General features: G+C 45.9%; 1 protein-coding gene across 1 annotated transcript; it reads left to right on the top strand.

Annotated features, from left to right (window-relative positions):
* The first annotated feature begins 463 nt into the window (after nucleotides 1-463).
* LOC120543216 (serine protease inhibitor Kazal-type 4-like) lies at nucleotides 464-6,234 on the top strand. Its single transcript, XM_039776157.1, has 4 exons — nucleotides 464-571; nucleotides 2,292-2,323; nucleotides 2,401-2,510; nucleotides 6,061-6,234. The coding sequence occupies exons 1-4, from the start codon at nucleotides 520-522 to the stop codon at nucleotides 6,104-6,106; spliced, it is 240 nt and encodes a 79-aa protein (XP_039632091.1). The 5' UTR covers nucleotides 464-519; the 3' UTR covers nucleotides 6,107-6,234.
* Nucleotides 6,235-21,172: the final 14,938 nt, after the last annotated feature.

Below are 21,172 nucleotides of genomic sequence, written 5' to 3'. Positions count from 1 at the left end.
TAGTGTGACGGAGCAACATGTCTGTCTGTCATCTGGCAGGGTCCTCACTGGGCTGCCAAGAGCTTATCGAGGGACAGAGGAATTGGCAAAGTGACAGTTCTGGACACAAGAGCCTCAGCTGTGAGTTCATGAGGGGCCGAAGGGGGGAGAATGACGACAAGTTGTAGAGCATCAGCCAAGTCATTAATACAGGGGGATGAAAGATTAGGGGGGCACAAGTGAGGGGAGTCACCTGAAAAACTGGGACAGAAGAATAAAGAGTCACATCAGGGGGCACACAGGCCATGTAGCACACGCCACACCATCTATCTACAGTATCTATCTGTCTGACGTGTGTATCTCCAAGGCCTTTCTTAATTTAAAATAGTTTTGAATATTATGTAATCGGGAGGATGAATGCCTGCAAGGTTTTTTTTTTTATTTGCTAGCCAAATGTGCCGCCTTATAAGCCGAGGGCACCAGCGTGTTGGGGGCCAGTCTGAGTCTGACATACACACTCACGCCACGAGACAAGTCGAGATGTCTGCCATGCGCCTCCTGCTGCTGTGCGTCACCTTCATTTGCCTCTCAGGTGAGATTCCTGCTTATTCTGTTTGCGTCTTTCCCACAGTCGCCAGTTTTGTGACAAAGAGAGAAAACTGATTAGGAAAATTGGCTTTTAGTGAATTAAATTGAATTAATTTTCAACTTCAACTCCAATTTCCATTTGTGTGAGTTTTATTACTGATACTCATAAGTTTACACACCTCTGGCAGAATCTTTTAAATGTTTGCCATGTTGGTCAGATAAAGCCCCATTCGTTTATTAGGAGGAGAGGTCAGGTAAAGCTTTGTACCGTCAGGGAGAACACGCAAACTGCATTCAGGGAGGGCACGGGATGGAAACTCTGATCTCCTAATGGTGGGCAGCAGCTCTACCACTGCACCACTGTGCCACCTGGGTTTGATATGACATATAGTTATAAAAGGCGCTATATAATACAGAGAGTATACAGATGGACATGTAAGGCTTTATAGGAGAGTTTACTTTTGAAAGGCACTATATAAGAGATAGATAGATAGATAGATAGATAGATAGATAGATAGATAGATAGATAGATAGATAGATAGATAGATAGATAGATAGATAGATAGATAGATAGTGTGGAGGACAGCCCGGACACATACAGGCAGACACTGATGGTTTACAACCCAACACACGTTTATTCATTTTCTTTAAATACGCACGACCCAGTGGTCCCGCACCATTGCCCCTCCGTCCAGGCCTTTTCCTCAATGCCTTTCTCTCTCTGACCGCCTCCACTCCTCTCCTCCAGGCCTCTTCCTCTTCCACACGACTCCAGCTACCGAATGGAGGGAGGCGGCCCCTTTTATATTCACCCGGACGTGCTCCAGGTGCCTCCCGATGAACTTCCCCCGGCACTTGCTGGTGTGGCGGAAATTCCAGCTGAGAACCCGGAAGTACTCCGGGTGTCCCTGGTAATCCTTCCCCCAGCATCTCCGGGTGTGGCTGAAGTGCTGACGTCCAGGGCTCCTCAGGCATCCAGGTGCCCCTTGGCGGTGACCACAGTCCCCTATAGGGTTTAGCTTCCATGCTCTGTTCCCATGGTCCCCATACCAACCAGGGCGGCTGTCCTCTCGTGGTCCGGAGGAGGTATAATCCCTCTTCCGGTCCTTCCGGGCATCCCGGCTGGGTACCGCCACTCAGCCACTCGCCACAGTAGATAGTCCATTGCAGAGTACATTTACACACACACACACACACTGGTCCATTTTAGAGATGTCCACTAACAATATAAACTCATCTTTGAGGTGTTGGAGGAAAGCCTAATGGACAAACCCACACAGACGATGACCTGGTGTGAAGTTCAAGCTCTGGACGTGGCGTCTGTGAGACAGTAGTGATGGCCACTGCCTGCCATGCCACTGATGTTGTTGCCCTTCCTTGCCTTTTCATTTTGCTGGCCGCCTTGTCCACCTGCTCTGCTGTTTCTGTGTTTCCTTCACGTGATCTCCAGGAGGAAATATCAGCCCCTCGAGATCACACACGGGTTGCTGGAGAGGAATTTGTGCCTTCAAAGCCCATCAGTGTAGCCGGCAGCTCAGAGCAGCACATGCCGTGGATGACGATGGCACTGACGGACGTTTCTTTTGTGTGATGTGATATCTGATGTGATGACAGATTCTTACTAATAAGTCCTCTGAAATGCTCATTTATGAAAATGGATGAAGTTTTTTTTAGATGTTTCAGGGAGTCCTCAGTAACAGTTTTCACCCTCTTTTCTTCCACAGACATGAGAAGTGAGGCACAGTTCCCTCCACAGGTAAGGGTCTCCTCAGGTTGTCTCCTTCAGCACCCGCTGCTAATGTTCAACTGACCTTCTGCTCTCCATTTCTGTAGCCCAACTGTTACAAGCTGATGGTGGTTGACTGCTCAACGATGAATGATGTTGTGTGTGCCACCAATGGCGTGACCTACCCCAGCAGCTGCTCATTCTGTTATGTGAAGATGTAAGTAGCAAGTGCTTTGAAGTGTCAAACAATCTTCAGATCCTTGTGGAGCAGGACGGTGTCTCTGATGATTCTGAGGTGGCAGGCAGGGATGTGGAGCCCCAATGGACCTCCTGAAAACCAATTCCTAGAAAGAGAGACAGTGATAGTTGGGACTCAGTTATTAGGGGGATTAAAGCAGAGTTCAGAAGTCATTAAGAAGGCTCACAGAATATCAGGTTATATAGCGCCTTGATGTGTGGAGTCCAAGTCACAGGAGGTTTCTGCTCAGCTTTATAACACACTGGTGAGGCCTCATCTGGACTTCTGTGTGCAGCTTTGGTCTCCAAAAAGACATAACAGCACAGGAGAAAGTCCAGAGAAGAGCAGCTCGGCTGATTCAGGGCTACAGGGGATGAATTATGAGGGAAGATTAAAAGAGCTGAACCTTAACAGAAGATGAAGAGTAGACCTGAGTGAAGAGTTTAAAATGATGACGTGAATTAGTCCAGTGGATCGAGACGGTAACTTTAAAATGAGGTCTTCAAGAACACGGGGACACAGCTGGAAACTTAATGGGTTAATGGGAAACTTTGCACAAACACAAAGAACAATAGACACTTGGAATTAGTGAGTGCGGTAGACAGGAGGACTTTTAAAACTCCATTTGATGTTATTTTAGACAAATTAAGTGGACAGGACTGGTGAGCTTTGGAGGGCTGAATGGCCTGTCCTCGTCCAGATTGTTCAAATGAAACCTGCCTGAGCGTTCAGATATTGACTTGTAGACAGCTGACTGTAATGACTAGAGAATCAACAGTGGGGACTGAATAAGTCTGTTTTGTGATTTTATACAACATCCTTCCATAATGAAGTCCATCTCTAGGCACTATTTAATTTCATTGAATTTTCAGCACTGTAAATACATTATGGGCCCCAGCAGGGAAGGGACCTACACAAGATCACACAAGGCAGGCCATGATAAGAAGTTCACTAACAAACCTATGACTTATATAGCGCCTTTCGATAGTCCACTCCAACTTAAGTCACTAATGCAGGTAGAACACAATAGTCTGAACAGTGAAATGGCTCATTCAGATCTACACAGGCAGACCACGGTTGGTAGGAGTGGAAAGTCAAGCTGATGACTTATATAGCGCCTTTTCATAGTGAATTTCATTTTGATTGGGATTTTCATAGAGCAGCAATGTTTCCTTGGAGAAGAAGTGACTCACGAAGGTTCACAGAGGGACTCCATGACGTGGGTTGAAGCTTATTGTTGTATATAGCACCCTTCTACATTTAATGCCATGGTGGCACAGTGATTAGTGCCCCTGCTTCATGGACCCTGAATATTAGGCTCAGATCCTGAGTTCAGGTGTTGTCATGTAGAGGTGACATGTTTTCACTCTGTCTGCATGGGTTAGGTTTAGTTGATTGTCGATTCCCAGCTGCACCCAGTATGAGTGTGAGTGGGACCAGTGATGGACTGGTGTCCTGCCTTAGTGCTACTTGGATGCTCTCCAGGTCTGAAAATAACATGAGGTGACCTTTTTAAACTGACGCTCATCCTAAGGAACTCTGTAGGTAAACCAGTTCATTTGTGCCCCGTGAACTTTGGCAGGTGAACTGAGTCACTCAGGACCCCACAGTGTCGGTGACTGTGCAGGTATTGTTTTAACTTTATATAGCGCCTTTCAAAGGTGAGTTCTAGCTTGAGATAGTCTCCAGTTACAGCTCTCTAATTTCCAGATTTCAACAATGTGTCACTGCTGATAAACGTACTCACTGAGGAACACACAGGACACGTCACAGCAGCTCACAGTTTATATAGCGCCTTTTCAAAGTGAACTCCAATGTTAAACACAGTAATGTCAGGCTCTCACTAAAACTCTCCAAACTCTCTCCCTGTAAACTTCTGTTAATCCTCTTTCTTTAGTCGAGTCTTACAAATCATCAGACTCCGGTGTAGTGAAGTGTCCGGCTGCTGTGTATCTGGTGGGGAGCGGGTTAGCCGGTGGTCCGCAGTGCTCTTCTGCTGTTAATCCTTTAGTTCTTCCCTTTTCTGATTCTTCTCTCTGTGTTTCTGCTCGCTGTGTCTGTCAGGTCTCTCTTCCCCAGTCTGCATCGGCATCAATAACTTACTGTCTATGAGAGACCCCCTTTTAACAGGGTGGTTTATGAGGGTGGGGTCGGAGGGGGCTTTTTGTTGTCACATCACACAACTGCAAGCTGGGCACCACTGTTGGTGATCTCATCACCTGAGCATGAAAGTCTAAGGCCATGTCACATTACGTGACCTTACCAAATGTTTTCAGTCACAGAGCTCATTTACATAATGTCATCGAGTTGGAGGGTGGGGGGTGTGTGATCAGTAGTTGTGTCACCTGACACCCTTAGCTTCTCAGTCTAATCAATTTGTGACTCATGGCCTCCAGCAGGTTATATGGCCTTATATAGTAGGGGCGGAGCCTGTGTGCCATAACACTGACAGCCAATGAGTGCCAAGCAGGAAGTGCAACCCAGTGAAAGCTGTGGCAAGCAAAGAGCAACACGAGAGTTTTGGACCATCTTTATGATGTCTCGTGTTTTAAAAACCAAGATAAAAATCAAAAAAGGAAAGCAAGGGGGAGATAAGGTGGCTGAAGTCACCGCACCTGTAAACCCTGAGCACGGGCAACAGCTGAGTCAGGCAGCACCTTAATGGCGGTCGGAAAATAAAATGAAGGACATGCGGCAGTGTAGAAATGTGACACTGTGCTGGACAAGTCATCAAGGAGTCACGTAAGATGACATTGCCAGCAAATTCTAAAGAGATCATCCAGGAGATTAGCAAGAGGAGTCATTAAGTCTGACGTCTCTTCTGACTGGAAGTCGTGTAATGTCACATGCACAGTCATTTCTAGTATAAACTGACATAACTGGACAAAGAGATTGGCCATGAGATCATCAGCTCTGTGTCATCAAGTGTGACATTCCCTCAAACGAGTTTTAAATACGCCATGTCCTGTGGTTTCTACTCTTCTAAACTGGTGTACTCAGGTGATGAGACTGGCAAATGTGGCCATCGAGTTTGACATCCCGTGTAACTAGAAGTTGTATAGTGTGACATAATAAATGTGGCTTAAGTCACATACAGTAAGTGGGCATCATCAGGTGACGAGATCAGCAGCTGTAGTTTCCAAGTCTGACATCCTCTCTGTAGAGCAGCAATGTGACGTTGGTTTAGGACTGTCACCTTCAGTGTGGCTGACATTATCGGTGAGTGACTTTGTTCAACATCAGTGGCTGACATCTGTGCACAAAAATGCAAACTCCGTCACCTGCAGGTTTGTGTGTTAAGTTGAGCTGAGAGCCTCAAGAGAAGCAAATGAAGCGTGTCGTGTGTATGAGTGGACGGTGGTCACCTGATCCAGGACCACCACAGGTGTTGCTGTCCCCTACCTGCCTCAGGTGTGCAGGTGCAGCTGAGCGCGGCTGTTAAAGTCTCCTGTGAGTGGAATGAAGGAAGTGTCAGGGAGTGGACATCTTGGCTCTCTGGTCTTATTCTTTTCATGTCCTTCCTTTACAGACGTACAGTAAAAGACATATTTGTTGCAAAAAAAGGAGCCTGTTGAATCCACAGAGGAACATCTGGAGGTCTGCTGATCTTCACTCTGCTTTGCACGTCACAAGCCCCCTTTGCCCTTCTGCTGACCACTGCAGCCTTTCAATTCTGAAATAAACGTTTACTTCTGGCATGAAAGCTGATTCTGGACTCATCTTTATTGTGTTTGTGTTTACCTCATATGATAACCAAAGTGACCTCCAAATCACAGCTACATTCCACAGTTCTTTCCAGATTTCCACATTGTAAGGCCTTGCAGGTGTGATGGCTCTTTTGTGTGACACTGCTGGACGCTGCGCCTGTCACTGGAGGATTTCATAAGCCCAGGGCCTTTCTATTGTGAACACAATTCTGTCCACTAGGTGGCCTCACAGGCATGGCAAAGGAACTCAATGGTGAAGGCTGAGTTTAGTGCCTTATGATTTTATATAGCGCCTCTCATCATGAACACCTGATTTTGTTTCACTTTTTTCTATTGAGACCCATGACGAGTGCAGTGACTCACTAAGCTCACAGAGTGTCACTTTACTTGGCTCAATTTGCCACCTTATCACTTTATTTAGTGTATTTGTTATATAGTGCCTTGCCATTATTAACACCAATCCCATTTATATTTAAAGAACTAACAAGTGCAGAGACTTGTCAGCTTGCTGTTAGAAACTGAGAATGGCAAGTCATAATTTGATGGTGTGGCCTTCTTTTATAGCGCCTTTCCTTCATGAACACTGCTTCATTCCACATTTCTGTATTATGAGGCCTGGCAGGCACAGGACTCACTCAGCTCACGAGGAGTCCCTCTTGGAGACTGGACCTGCCACCTTATCGTTATATAGTGCCTTTTCTTATTATAATGCCTTCCTACTATAAACACCACTTCATTTTTCTGCACTGAGGGGCCCAGCAGCCTCAGTGACCACTGGATGACGACCTCACCTACTTATGACTCTGTATAGCGCCTTTCCATTTGTACTGATAAGGGAAATCATTCCTGAGCATTCCCATATGAAGCAAATGATGTTGGTTATCTTGGTGGTGGCAGCATCAGGGTGTGGAGGTGTAGGGACAGGGAGACTGGTCAGAACTGAGGAGAGGATGAAAGAAGACAAATACAGAGAGGACCTTGAAGAAAACCTGCCGAGAGTGCACACCACCTCAGACTGGGCTGACGGACCACCATTCAGCATAACGATGTCTTGAAGCACACAACCAGAACAATGCTGGAGTGGCATCAGGGCAAGCCTCAGAGGGTCCTTCAGTGGCCCAGTCAAAATCAAACATAAATCTCATAGAAAGTCTGTGGAGAGGACTGAAGATGGCAGCTTACTGAAGCTTCTTATCCAATCTAATGGAGCTGAGGCCTTATGTATAATGATGTTGCGTAAGAACGTTTCCACATTCAAATCGCGATGTATAAAACCTAAACTTGGTGTAAAGCCACGCACATTTCCACGGTACCTCATACCCTGGCGTATGCAAGTTCTCCGCTCGTTTTGCAGACTGGCGGCACCCAGCGACAAAGCAGTGCTACTGTTCCAGTGTGGTTTCCATTTCTTTTATAGATCCACATCCCTGACGCGGCTTTATAAATACACTGAAATTAACCGCATATTGTTTATTAGTTTAAGGCATCTGATTGTAATTAGCCAGTAACAATATAATGGTCCACAGAATGGCCAAACTATTCTAAATACCATAACTGCTTTAGCGTTGTTACTCTCACTGTACCTTCTTCTTCTTTCAGCTGCTCCCGTTAGGAGTTGCCACATCAGATCATCTTTTTCCATATTACTGTCACTGCACCACTCGGAGCAGCTGATCAGATTATCAGGATACAGCATCAGGCACACGCAGCCTCAGCCATGCACACAGTCGATTTGAACCTCCTCCATACAGTACGGCAAACGCTTCAGAGTCTTTCCTGTACGGACCTCGCGGTTCACAAACAGTTTCATCCCAAGAACTCTAAACGCACTCAATCAGTCCATCAAGTGCTCCTTGTAGAACTGTTAGTACTTATAAGTCCAATCACCTCACTGGAAACTTGTGATACAGTTATAATATTACACAACCTGAGACACTTTATAAAGCGCGTATTTACATATGATGGTGATATCATTTTTAAGGTGAAATGCAGCAAAAATGTTTATTATATTATACAGATAAAACGTTAACATCATTTAAATAATCTATATTGTTAATAATTAAACATGTGAGGACATGGTGTCGCTGCGCTAGTGAGGATCTGGCGCTCCGTTCACGGTTTGTTCCTGCCTCGCGCTGTATTCTTGCTGGTGCTGATGCGACACTGAAAGGATAGAATAATTACGATGAAGATATTTCAATACCGTAGATCCCGGAATACAGGCCGACCCGGTATATTAGCCGACCCCCTTCTCTACCTACTAAATTACATGTATTTGCCGATTTCCGGTATTTAAGCCGACCCCCTTCTCCAAGCAAAATTTTCTAAATTTCCTTAAAAGTGTCTCTTCGGGTATATTTATAATGTTTATCGGCGAGAATTTGAGACTGCCGGCATTTTTGATGGAAGCCAGGAAGTGATTGCGGAGAAGTTTGGTAAAATGAAACCTTTGTGTTGAAACTATATACGCAAACACGGTACATCGGAGGGTGGATTTCTGGAGACTTGTTATGAATTTGATTAACTTAAATACGCAATACAGTGGATCCTTGACTTACGAACTTAATTCGTTCGCAAAGGCTAACCCATAATGCGTTCAGAACCTCCCACTGCAACACTTACTTAACCTTTTCATAATAATAATAAAAAAGGGTTGTATAATGTGCATAATTTACCAAAACACCAATCATTTTTCTAATGTACTAACCAAAAAGTTATAAAAAGTGCCAACCCTACTTGAATTAAGCTAGGAGCATGGCGGCACGCATGGTCGCAGCGGCTCAGGGCTCTCCTTTTCAGTGCACTTTTTTGTTGTTTTTGTACTTTTTTTTTTGTCCTTGTTTGTGCACGATCAGTTCGGCGAACATCAGCTACACCATTCAGAACCTTATAGACATCGGTGTCCAGAGCCAGACATCTGTTTCGAGTGCTTTTCATCTCGCGCACAACATCCCAGACAGCATAGCAAGACCAGCGGGCTCTCCGTGGATTGTTGTCGGGTCTGGGAGACGACACAGACGGAGGAGGGAAAGAAAGCAGAAGCGGGGCCGCAGATCCGGTGTTATGCTAAAGCTAAAAACAACCATACAAGCCCTATACAGAACGTTTTTCTGCACTGAAGGAGCTGCTTTTAATCTCATTGTAGCTGCGTATAGTGACAATAAAAGGCATTCTATTCTAGAAACAATTTCATACTGTACTCACTATTTACTTTGACATCTTTGGGCTGCAGGAAGGGAGGAGATATTTCCACACAATGTTCATCTTCGTTTCGAATTGCGATCGCTTTCTTTTACCTTCTCTTCCTTCCTTAGCAATTATGTGTCTTGCTTGCATGGTCTTAATGAATTATATATATGGGTAAACTAACAAAACACCTGCGATTCGCAGCGCCGAAGTACTGCATTAAAATTTTTATTAAGAAGAAAATTGAACCTTTTTAAACTGAGGAAAAATATACCAATAATTATTTGTTAAGGATCTCTTTGTATACCACATTGTGAGTTCGGCCCTCCGGTTGTAATCTGACCAAGCTGTGCGCTGATCTTACTCTTGAGCATGTAACGTACAGTCGGCCATGTGAACAGTAATCTTGTCTCAAATCTCACAGCTTGGATTGCTGCTGTCATAATCGGTTTGAGTTTCATGGTTTGTTTCAATGACGACAGTATTTGTAGGACTTGTTGTGTTGAAGAGACATTCAGCATCTGTCAAGCGTTGTAAGCACACAACCGGTTTCATCGATAACTTCACATCCAGCTTTTGAGAGTTTAAACATTCATAAACATCAAAGTGTCCACTACTGAAATCGTCACCTGTGAATCTAAGATGTTTAAGAGGCATTGGCGGTTGTCGAAAGGTGTAAAATATTTGGCCATTTCGGTACACTTGAAAGCGACAACCGAACAATTCAGCGGCAGCCATCAACTCACATGCAGATCCACAGGTGAAGGGCTTAAGCATTTCACTCTTCTTGTGCTCCTGTGTAGTCTAATTATCTCCTGTACCGTCATCAGTCCACACCTTGAACCTGTCCAGTCATTCAATACATAAGACACAATGGATATCAAGAGTGAGCCTGATATGGCCGTGCAATATGTAACACAGAGAATGGAAAAGGTAGGCGCCATCTCTGGGCATGGAAACCACTCGGTAAGTAACAGTTCTTTGATCGATGATGATCACCTCGATAGACATGTTAATGGGGTACGGTAGGAATGATAAAGGAAATGGGTATCTGAACAATGTAAAGTAAGTCTAAAATACCTACACAATAACTATAATCGTAATAAATGAACAATAAAACAGCAGAGAAGGTGAGGATTAAATAAAAAGGCTGTAGTTATCAGCAGGGAGACGTGAATCCTGTGGCGCAGCAAGGAAGGGAATGAAGAGACTGGAGCGACGGATGGCCTTATATAGGCAGGCAGCCAATAACCTGGGATGTGTTGGGATGGGGGACCCAACGCCGCCTCACACGGTGACCGAGCTGCAGGCTATGGACGTATATATGTGCGTAAGTAGGATTCAGTTAGCGTGGGAACCCGTGTACCAAATTTCTTGAAGATGGACCCATAAGTAACAAAGACCGTTGAAAAGTTCAATATGGCGGCCGACAGTGGCATCTTAGCAACAAAATAAGTACGTACATTGGTTTCGGTTAGTGCAGGGAAGCCGCCTACCAAATTTCGAGAAGATGGGGCCATAAATAAGAAAGTTCAACATGGCCGACGTTGTTGACCGTTATGACCGATTACGTGTAGACTTTCAAAATGAAACCTGTTTAATTGTTGTAAGTAAGCTGTAAGGAATGGGCCTGCCAAATTTCAGCCTTCTACCTACACGGGAAGTTGGAGAATTAGTGAGGTTGGAAAGTTCAATATGGCGGCTGACAGTGGCGTCATACCACCGAAATAAGTACGTACAATGGTTTCGGATAGTGCAGGGAAGCAGCCTACCAAATTTCCTGAAGATGGGGCCATGAATAAGAAAGTTCAATATGGCGGATGTTGTTGATTGTTATGACCGTTATGCCTAGAATTTCGAAATGAAACCTGCTTAACTTTTGTAAGTAAGTTGTAAGGAATGAGCCTTCCAAATTTCAGCCTTCTACCTACACGGGAAGTTGGAGAATTAGTGATGAGTCAGTCAGTCAGTCAGTCAGTCAGTCAGTCAATCAGTCAGGCAGTGAGGGCTTTGCCTTTTATTATTATAGATCACTGCAATGACGGAAATTACATCCACAAACACATGTATCTGGGCTCCGACGGACGCTACTAACGCTCTCGGTTGTTTGTTTACAATCACGCCAGTGGATACACGTGACCGCATCCGTTTCGTAACAAGATGTCGGTCGTAAATCAAAACAAAAAATTTAATTTTAAACTTCCCGATAATTTATTATAAATTTTATTAATAAAATCAACAACTAAAACTCTTTTTAGAATAAATTCTTTATTTCATTTAAAGTACTGGCATGCAAAGTTACTACTTCATCTGAAAGATGGCTCTGTGGTTTCGTCATTATTTACTTCCGTATTCATCGTCAAAACCAGCATTGCGCTGGAAATCTTAAATCTGAAACGACACTCGTTGTATAAACCGACCCCCAAACTCCAAGCCAAAAATCTAAGACGAAATTCTCGGCTTATATAACGGGATCTACGGTATTCCTTAAAAGTTTTGAAGAATGGGAGTTATAAGCGTACAGATGGCTTAACGTCTGTTACAGAGCTGATTGTGTGGCGATTGGGAATTTGGAGAAAGAAAAGTAAGGACAGGAATTGGAGGTTAGTACGTCTGAAAGAGAAAGGACTGCTGCAGTAAAGCATTTCATCGAAGGTCGCTCACAATCACTGCGCCACCGTGTGCCCGTGTTTGATAACGTGCTTTAACTCCTATCATCATGAAAATGATATCACGTATACATCTCAGTATTTTAATTATTTATTAATGTAATTATAATTATAATTTTAGATGTTTGCGTCAAGTTATAGCGTGAGTTCTACGCACGGCGTTATGCATGAGACCCCTGGAGAGGATCAGTAAGGAGGAATGCGATCAACTGCCCTAATCCAGGAGTGCAAAGCCTGTAGAGACGTCAGCAGGAAGACTGGAGGCTGGCATTGCTGCCAAAGGGGTTATATGAGGTTTGAATACTTCTATGGATGTGTATATTTTAAATAAATTTGAAACTTTCTGAAAACATATCTTCACTTATTATTATGGGTCATTGAGTGTAGATTAGTGGACAAAAATGGCAAATGTATCCTTTAAAAATAAATCTACAACATAATAATGTAAACTGAAGAGGTCTGAATATTTTCTTACTCTAGTACACGTATACATACAAATACACACTTATATATATAGATATATATTGTCGAGCTTGGGTCACAGAGTTACACAGGAGACTAGAAAAGGGAACGGGTTTCCAAGGAACAAAATGTTTATTGATGAACTGGCAAGTGCAGACACGTGACCTCATTCAAGAGGGGTTTGTCAACAGTAGAATAGCACACCGGCTGAAACTGTCAAACATGGTGGTCCCGCTCCCGTCTCCAGGTCAAAAGAACACAAAATCCTCCTCATCAAGCGGGTTCAGCGGCTCAGATGCAGTGACTGGAGCAGACTTGGTCTTTTAAAATGTTCTATACAGTATAAATACACACAAACATATATACACTGTGGCGGACGGCCGAGGCCCATGCCCAGCTGGGATGCCCCTTCACCACTGGATCCGGGGGAGCAGCCATGGGATGCACGTTACGTCTCCTGGAACACTTGGTGGCAGCCCCCCTGGGTTGTGTCGGAGCCACTTTCATGGAACACCAGAGCTCATCTTGGTTGGGCTCCGTGGCCTCCACCAGGGGGAGCTGCATAGAGCTGCACGGCTTCTGGGCGGGAGTGCAGTCATACCAGCCAGAAGTAGGTCAACGAGCGCCTGCAACACTTCCAGGTGGGCTATAAGAGGAGCCTGCAGCCACTACTCAGGGAGCCAGAGTTGGGAGGAGGTGGATGAAGCTGCCAAGAGAAAAGAAGAGAAGAGAAGAGAAGAGAAGGAGTGTGGTGATTTGGGAGCTTTATTTGTGTTGGGACTGTGTTGTGCAAGTGGGGTTCACAGGGAAGATAGATAGATGTGAAAAACTACATAAATGACATATATATGAAAGGCACTATATAATAGATAGAAACAGAGATAGAAAGGCACTATATAATAGATGTGAATGGTACTATATAAAAGACAGATGTGAAAGGCACTATATGATAGATAGATAGATAGATAGATAGATAGATAGATAGATAGATAGATAGATAGATAGATAGATAGATAGATAGATAGATAGATAGATAGTAGGCACGATTACACAGATAGATGTGAAGGGCACTATATAATAGATCAGGGATTCTCAATCACAGTCCTGGAGGGCCACAGTGGCTGCAGGTTTTTGTTCTAAACCGGTTGCTTAATTAGAATGCAATTCTTGCCAATAATTTAATTTCAGGGCTTGTTCGAGCTTTACCTCTGCTATGTCAGTTCATTAACATATCCTCGACTTTCCAAGGATATCATCCAACTGATTTGAAGGCTAAAATGGAGGAGAGGAGTAATTCTCAGTCCTTCACTTTTTTCTCTTCACTTTCCTTCCAAGTATTTAATTAAACCCAATAATCTATACTAATAAAAGGCAAAGCCCTCACTCACTCACTCATCACTAATTCTCCAACTTCCCGTGTAGGTAGAAGGCTGAAATTTGGCAGGCTTATTCCTTACAGCTTACTTACAAAAGTTGGGCAGGTTTCATTTCGAAATTCTACGCGTAATGGTCATAACTGGAAGGTATTTTTCCCCATATAATGTAATGGAGTCTTGAGTTGGAGATGGCCGTGGGGGGGCGGAGTTTCGTGTGACATCATCACGCCTCCTACGTGAAATGCGTAGATAACAAGGAAGAACTCCAAACAGCGATGAGCACAAAACGCCATTTCACAATTGAGAAGGCAGAAAAACATTATGAAGCAAATGATGCTGTCAGGGATGCCAGGGGCCATGACCCGGCCGGGACGCCAGGAGGGACCGGAAGAGGGTCAGAGCCCTGCCTGGATCACGTGGGGTTTGCCTTCCGGGTTGCTTTGGGGGCCACGGGTCAAGGGCATGGAAGCCCTTCCCTGTAGGAGCCCGTGGTCACCGCCAGGAGGCGCCCCAATGCCTTGGGACTTGTTTCCCAGCACTCCCGCCACACCAGGAAGTGCTGGGGAAGACTTTGGAGGATGCCGGAGAGCAGCCGGGAGGACAGCCGACACTTCCGCCACGCTGGGGCGTGGTCAGAGAAGGAATGCCGGGAACACCAGGTGCTCATCCGGGTCATCTATAAAAGGGGCCGTCTCCATTCATTCAGGGCTGGAGTCGGGTGGAAGTAGGACGAAGCAAGAGGAGGGTGGAGGCGGCCCGAAGAAAGGCATTGTGGCCAGGACTTTGAGTGTTTGGGGTACTGTGCACTGTTTGAACTGGGTCTTTGTGACCATTGTTTGGGTCTGAGTGACCAATTAATTGTAAATACTGTAAATAAACGTGTGGTGGTTTGTGCAAAACAAGATGTCTGCCTGTCTGTGCCGGGTGCCGTTGACATCTGGCGTGAGTCGGCAGGATGCTCAGCCTGTTGCAAAGCGGGACCTGCAACAAACAAATTTGTTGTGGGCGGCCCGGCGCAGCGGGACCCACACACGTGCGCGGGTGCTGCGTGCACAGCCCAGCGGTAAAGGAACCCCACGGACCGCCAGGGGTCCGCAGGAAGGCCATGTTTCCCTGATTTGGGCGGTGGCGTGCCTACAACGAGTGCAGCGGTCTCCTACGAGCAGGCGTTGCTGGGGCGCCGGGACGCATGGCGTCAAGAAAGGCCACGCCGAGGAAGTGTCCTCGGTTTGACGAGTCCGGGAAGGTGAGTTCCCTGCCTAGCGGCAGCCGGCCCATGGGAAGCGGGCGTGTTTTCTCTTTTGCAGGCAGGGACCTCCCGGATCCACGTCGGTGGCAGGCGCATGCTGGTCTGCAGGGCTCCGGCAGCACAGCGGCAGCCGCGAGGGCTGCGGAGGAGGAGACGCTGCAGCTCGAGAGGCGCTGGCAACAGCAAGGCTGCCGGCAGGCACGTCGACACCGCAGAAGGGGAGGCAAGATGGCCGCGGACCAGAAGTCCCTCCCCCTGAAAGGCACGCGATTGGACGGTGTGTCTTGTGTGCCCGCCGATGACTGTAGAGAGGCGGGACCAAGGAATGTCCATCACGGGCAGGGGGGAAGACCCGATTGGGCCGGAGGAGAAGGCCCACAGGAAGTGGCCGGCGTTGGAGGCTGACAGACAGGTAGGCTCCGCGTCGGTTGACTTCCTGTCTTTGCCGGCTGCTCTGGCGGAGCTGGGGGTGTCTCTTCAGCCCACCGAGCAGCGTGTGTTACAGATGCTATGTGCCCTCCGGGCTGAGGTGCTGGAACTGGAGAGGAAGGCGCTCGCGGCGCTGAGAACGTTTCAATCAACAACGGACGGGCGTGGCGCTGGAATCTCCAGCCGGAGAGGTACAGCGGAGACGGTGAGTACAGCCGACTCCGTAAAGCATACGGGAGGGTCTGTTGAAAAAGGCTGTGATGATAACGATCAGTTCCGAGTAAGCAGCCCTCCGACAGGAGGTGCGGCGCCGCAGGCTGTATGCGCGGCGAGGGGGGAGTCCGAGAGGACGCTGAATGGACACAGGCTGCTAAGTGCCCCGGGTCCTAGCGCCCTCCGCCCCGAGTCGGCTGCGGTCTTGCGCCGCACTATAGGGACGCAGACGGGACAGAGGCGCCTTTTATTCCATAAGGAGTCTCAAACCGTCATGGCGTCCCAGAGTGAACGGAGGAATAAAGGGCTGGGTGCCGATTCCTCCGATATGATGGGGACGCAGACGGGACAGGGGCTCGTGTTGGTTAATACGGAGTCGCATACCGTCAAGGCGTCCGAAAGCGAAGGGAGGATTAAGCGGCTGGGTGCCGCCTCCAATATGGTGAGCAGCGTTGCTGGGTGCAGCGTGGCTGGCTGCCCTCTGGGGAGCAGAGGAATCCCTGAGGCCGGGCGGAGAGAGAGCAGGCGGTGCCGACGCTCCATCATTGAGAGGGACACGGAAGCGCGGAGAGGGTGCCGATCAGGCAAGTGCCGGGGCGAGTGGAGGGGGGAACGCTGCCCGTGCGTGGCGCGAGCTGGGTGCTTTGGCAGCGGTTCTGCCCCTGTGTTCTCTTTTGTAGGGACGGACCCCGGGCGAGCTGAAGGAGCCCCTTCGTGGCGGAACAGCCCTCTGATGTCGGGCCGTCTGCGGAATAATCTCTCTGCTGGTGCGCAGGTGCGCTCACAGCTGGAGGAGCCTACGGGGGAACGAGTGGCTCGGAACAAAGGGGCGTGGAGGCCTCGGAGGGGGTGCCGATCGAGGAGGCCCCGGGGTGCCGGTAAAGGGGGGAGCGCAACCTGGGCGAGGCCCAGGGATGCACCAAGGGCTGGTGCTCGGATGTGTCTCCGCCCTGTCCCTGCTAGGAGTGCGGGGCGGACCCGGCTATCCTCGAGTGGGACCCGTTTCGGGGCTCTGCTGCCCTCGCGGGACGGGTCGCTCTTACCCACGAGTGGTCTTCGCTGGCTGTGGGGCACTGTCAGGGATGCCAGGGGCCATGACCCGGCCGGGCGCCAGGAGGGACGGAAGAGGGTCAGAGCCCTGCCTGGATCACGTGGGGTTTGCCTTCCGGGTTGCTTTGGGGCCACGGGTCAGGGCATGGAAGCCCTTCCCTGTAGGAGCCCGTGGTCACCGCCAGGAGGTGCCCCAATGCCTTGGGGACTTGTTTCCCCAGCACTCCCGCCACACCAGGAAGTGCTGGGGGGAAGACTTTGGAGGATGCCCGGAGAGCAGCCGGGAGGACAGCCGACACTTCCGCCACGCTGGGGCGTGGTCAGAGAAGGAATGCCGGGAACACCAGGTGCTCATCCGGGTCATCTATAAAAGGGGCCGTCTCCATTCATTCAGGGCTGGAGTCGGGTGGAAGTAGGACGAAGCAAGAGGAGGGTGGAGGCGGCCCAAGAAGGCATTGTGGCCAGGACTTTGAGTGTTTGGGGTACTGTGCACTGTTTGAACTGGGTCTTTGTGACCATTGTTTGGGTCTGAGTGACCAATTAATTGTAAATACTGTAAATAAACGTGTGGTGGTTTGTGCAAAACAAGATGTCTGCCTGTCTGTGCCCGGGTGCCGTTGACAATGCATACAAGCATATTCATAAGTACAGCTACTGCGGAAACAAAGCACGGCGTGAACCGTAAGTTTATATTAAATTAAGTTCATAGACAGGCTGCCACTAGCGTTTGTAATTTAGTGCCTGCCCATATAAGGCCATCCATCAGCGGCAATCCAATACAAACACTGCCGGTAAATATTCACGGGTGAAGGACTGCGCTTATGCAGAGGAAGATGAGATGGTCAGGGTGGTGTTTGGCACAAACTCATTGAAACTGCGAGAGAAACTTTTAAGTGCGGGTCTTAGCTGACATTACGAGATGGCACCAGTACAGCTGGGAACCTTCGATGCAAGAACACCAAGCGGCTCCGTGAACTGGCGCAGTGCACAGACAAAAGCAACAGTTCCAAAGAGTGCTGAACAAAAACCGAATTACACAATTGAGAAGGCAGCAAAAAAATATGAAGCGTCTTATACATAGAATCATATTCATAAGTGCAGCTACTGCGGAAACAAAGCACACGGTGGAAAAAGTGAATGTCCTGCTAAAGGAAGACAGTGTAAAAAAACCCGTGCATGCAGTTTGTCACATCACAGATAAAAGGAAGACGAGCTGTTTATTGATGCAGTAAGGAACTAATCGATGAATGAAACCTCTTATCTTTACAACGATTGACAAACAGGGAATGTAACTTGAACACATCCTACAAATACGAGCCTGATTGAAAGAAATAATGATAATCAAATCCTTGATGACAGCAACATTCAATAACACTCACAAAACAATTACTGTATATTGACAATCATGTTACGTTATTTTTAAAATGTTCCCTTTTCTTTTTCATAACTTCTACTTCTCCACTGCGATACGGGTATATATATAAATGTATATATATACCCGATCTACAATACATACTTTAGCATAGACAAGCCACAAGCTGTAAGCGCTAATTGTAGAGTCTTAAGCCTCTAACGCCGACATTGAGGTTGATTCCTGAGAGGGTGTACTGACTATGTCAGCGCTACCTGATTCATTTTACCTTAGCATCTCCTTGGTTTGGGGCGTATGAAAAATATTAGGTTATCTTAGAATCATGTTACGTTATTTTTAAAATTTTTCCTTTCTTAGCACAAGCACAGCTGAGAAGCTTCGATGCATGTACTCCATAGCAGCGTTAAAAATAGCATTTAATCACACTTTCAATTCCAAGCAAGCGGGAACTTTTGTCAATGCATGATTTCCTGGTACATCCATTACACTGATGCACACATCACAGCTACAAAAATGTTAGAGTCGGAATAAAGCGCGTTCCTACGACTGATCATTTCGACTTCCGGCGAAGCCTTGATAAAAGCATGGTTTTGTGCACACTGAAAAGCAAGCAAAATTAGATGCATTACAGAAAGCGGACTTTGTGGCTCTTACTGGGGATCATTGGACTTCCGTGACCGTTAGTAATTCTAAATACATCTAATTACAAAATGTTCAATGATCACACTGTTTTAGCCTAATGTACAAAATAATTTTGGCTAATGTTACTCAGAGTTTAAAGATTAAGCTGGTCAAATTACCTTTTATGTTTCTGACTTATTTTTTAAGAAGAAAAACTGCACTTTATGTTGAAATTTTGGTTATTATTATTTAAAGACAATACTATTCTGAAAATGTACTTAAAGTACTTAAACTACCACTTTATTTTTAAGTCTGCCCAATTTTAACCAGGGATGATATTTTTGTTTCTGTTTTGAATTCAAATGCAGTTTAAAGCTTTTTTCAGAAATTAAAACAGCTTCAGTTTACAATATTCATGTCCATGTCTATTATTTGATTCTGTAAGCCCACTAAAACCTTTTAAATTAAAAAAAACATTTGCGATTTGGGGCAAATTTATGTCGATTACATACGATTAATCAAGATTAATTCTTACACAGCCTCTAATTAATTGGATTAATTTTTTAATCGAGTCCCACCTAATATATATATATGTAGATATTGTATATGTTGTATATACAGTATGTATATATGTGTGTGTGTATATATACAGTATGTGTATATATGTATATGTATATATGTATGTGTGTATATGTATATATATAACTGTATATATATGTGTATAGATGTGTATATATATATATATATTTATATATATGTTTATATATGTGTCTGTGTGTGTGTGTATATATATATATATATATATATATATATATATATATTGTCAACGGCACCCGAGCACAGACAGGCAGACATCTTGTTTTCCACAACCACCACACGTTTATTTACACTATTTACAGTTCTTTGGTCACAAAGACCCCCAAATACTGGTCACAAAGACCCCCAAATACTGGTCACAAAGACCCCCAAATAATGGTCACAAAGACCCAGTTCAGTGCACAAACCCCAAATAACACAAAGTCCTGGCCACAATGCCTTTCTTGGGGCGCCTCCACTCTCCACTGCTTCGTCCTCCTTCCACCCGACTCCAGCTCTGAATGAAGGGAGACGGCCCTTTTATAGCTGACCCGGATGAGCACCTGGTGTTCCCGGCATTCCTTCGTTGGCCCCGCCCCAGCGTGGCGGAAGTGCCGGCTGTCCTCCCGGCTGCTCTCGGGCGGCGTTATAAATCTTCCCCCCAACACTTCCTGGTGTGGCAGGAGTGCTGGGGAAACAAGTCCCCAAGGCATTGGGGCGCCTCCTGGCGGTGACCACGGGCTCCTACAGGGAAAGGCTTCCATGCCCTTGACCCGTGGTCCCCAAAGCAACCCGGAAGGCTTAACCCACGTGATCCAGGAAGGGCTCTGACCCTCTTCCGGTCCCTCCTGGCGTCCCGGCCGGGTCATGGCCCCTGCCATCCCTGACAATATATATATATATATATATATATATATATATATATATATATATATATATATATATATATATATATGTATGTATTTGTGTGTATATATGTAGATATATATATATGTATGTATATATGTGTGTGTGTATATTTATGTGTATAGGTATGTATATATATGTTTGTGTGTGTGTAAATATATATATATATATATATATATATATATATATATATATATAAAATATATATGGCAGCAACACTCATCACTCACAACAGTGACAAAACAATTACATTGACAATCATGTTACGTTATTTTCAAAATGTTTCCTTTTCTTTTTCATTGCTTCTTTAACACACTACTTCTCGCTGCTTGAAGCGCTTGGTGTTTTGTTAGTGCATGATAAATACAAACAGATATCAATGGTAACAAGCCAAATGGAGAAATGCTGGTCTCCTTTTGTCATTTGCATGTTATGGTTAATTAGGAACAATTGAAAACCAAGAATAGAGCTGTTTAAGACTAAAATAAGCAATAAGCGTTCAAAATTTTAATGAGCGAGACAACTAAAGTGAAGCAGGAGTGTTACTTGAGCAATAAGGGCTTCATATTAAGCAATTGTGTTGGAGCAAAAGCCTGCAGCCACTGCGGCCTTCCAGGACCATAATTGAGGACCCCTGTAATAGATGGATAGATAGATAGATAGATAGATAGTATAATAGGCAGGATTAGATAGATAGATGTGAAAGGCACTATATGATAGATATAGATAGACAGATAGCAGGGGGGCTGTTAGCACCTTCTATGCTGGTGGGTTCAGAGGGCTTGATGATCTATGCTGGCACCATGGGGGTAGGGTGGGTGAGTA

The sequence above is a fragment of the Polypterus senegalus genome, chromosome 13 (genome assembly GCF_016835505.1).
Source record: "Polypterus senegalus isolate Bchr_013 chromosome 13, ASM1683550v1, whole genome shotgun sequence".
Classification (NCBI taxonomy): domain Eukaryota; kingdom Metazoa; phylum Chordata; class Cladistia; order Polypteriformes; family Polypteridae; genus Polypterus; species Polypterus senegalus.
This window is presented reverse-complemented; position numbering and strand designations above follow the sequence as displayed.

Excerpts from the sequence above, each read along its gene's own strand:
- LOC120543216 (XM_039776157.1), top strand. The coding sequence starts at position 520 with ATGTCTGCCATGCGCCTCCTGCTGCTGTGCGTCACCTTCATTTGCCTC. Across the intron at positions 2,324-2,400 it reads AGGCACAGTTCCCTCCACAG|CCCAACTGTTACAAGCTGAT; the intron begins GTAAGGGTCTCC and ends CCATTTCTGTAG. Across the intron at positions 2,511-6,060 it reads TCATTCTGTTATGTGAAGAT|ACGTACAGTAAAAGACATAT; the intron begins GTAAGTAGCAAG and ends CTTCCTTTACAG.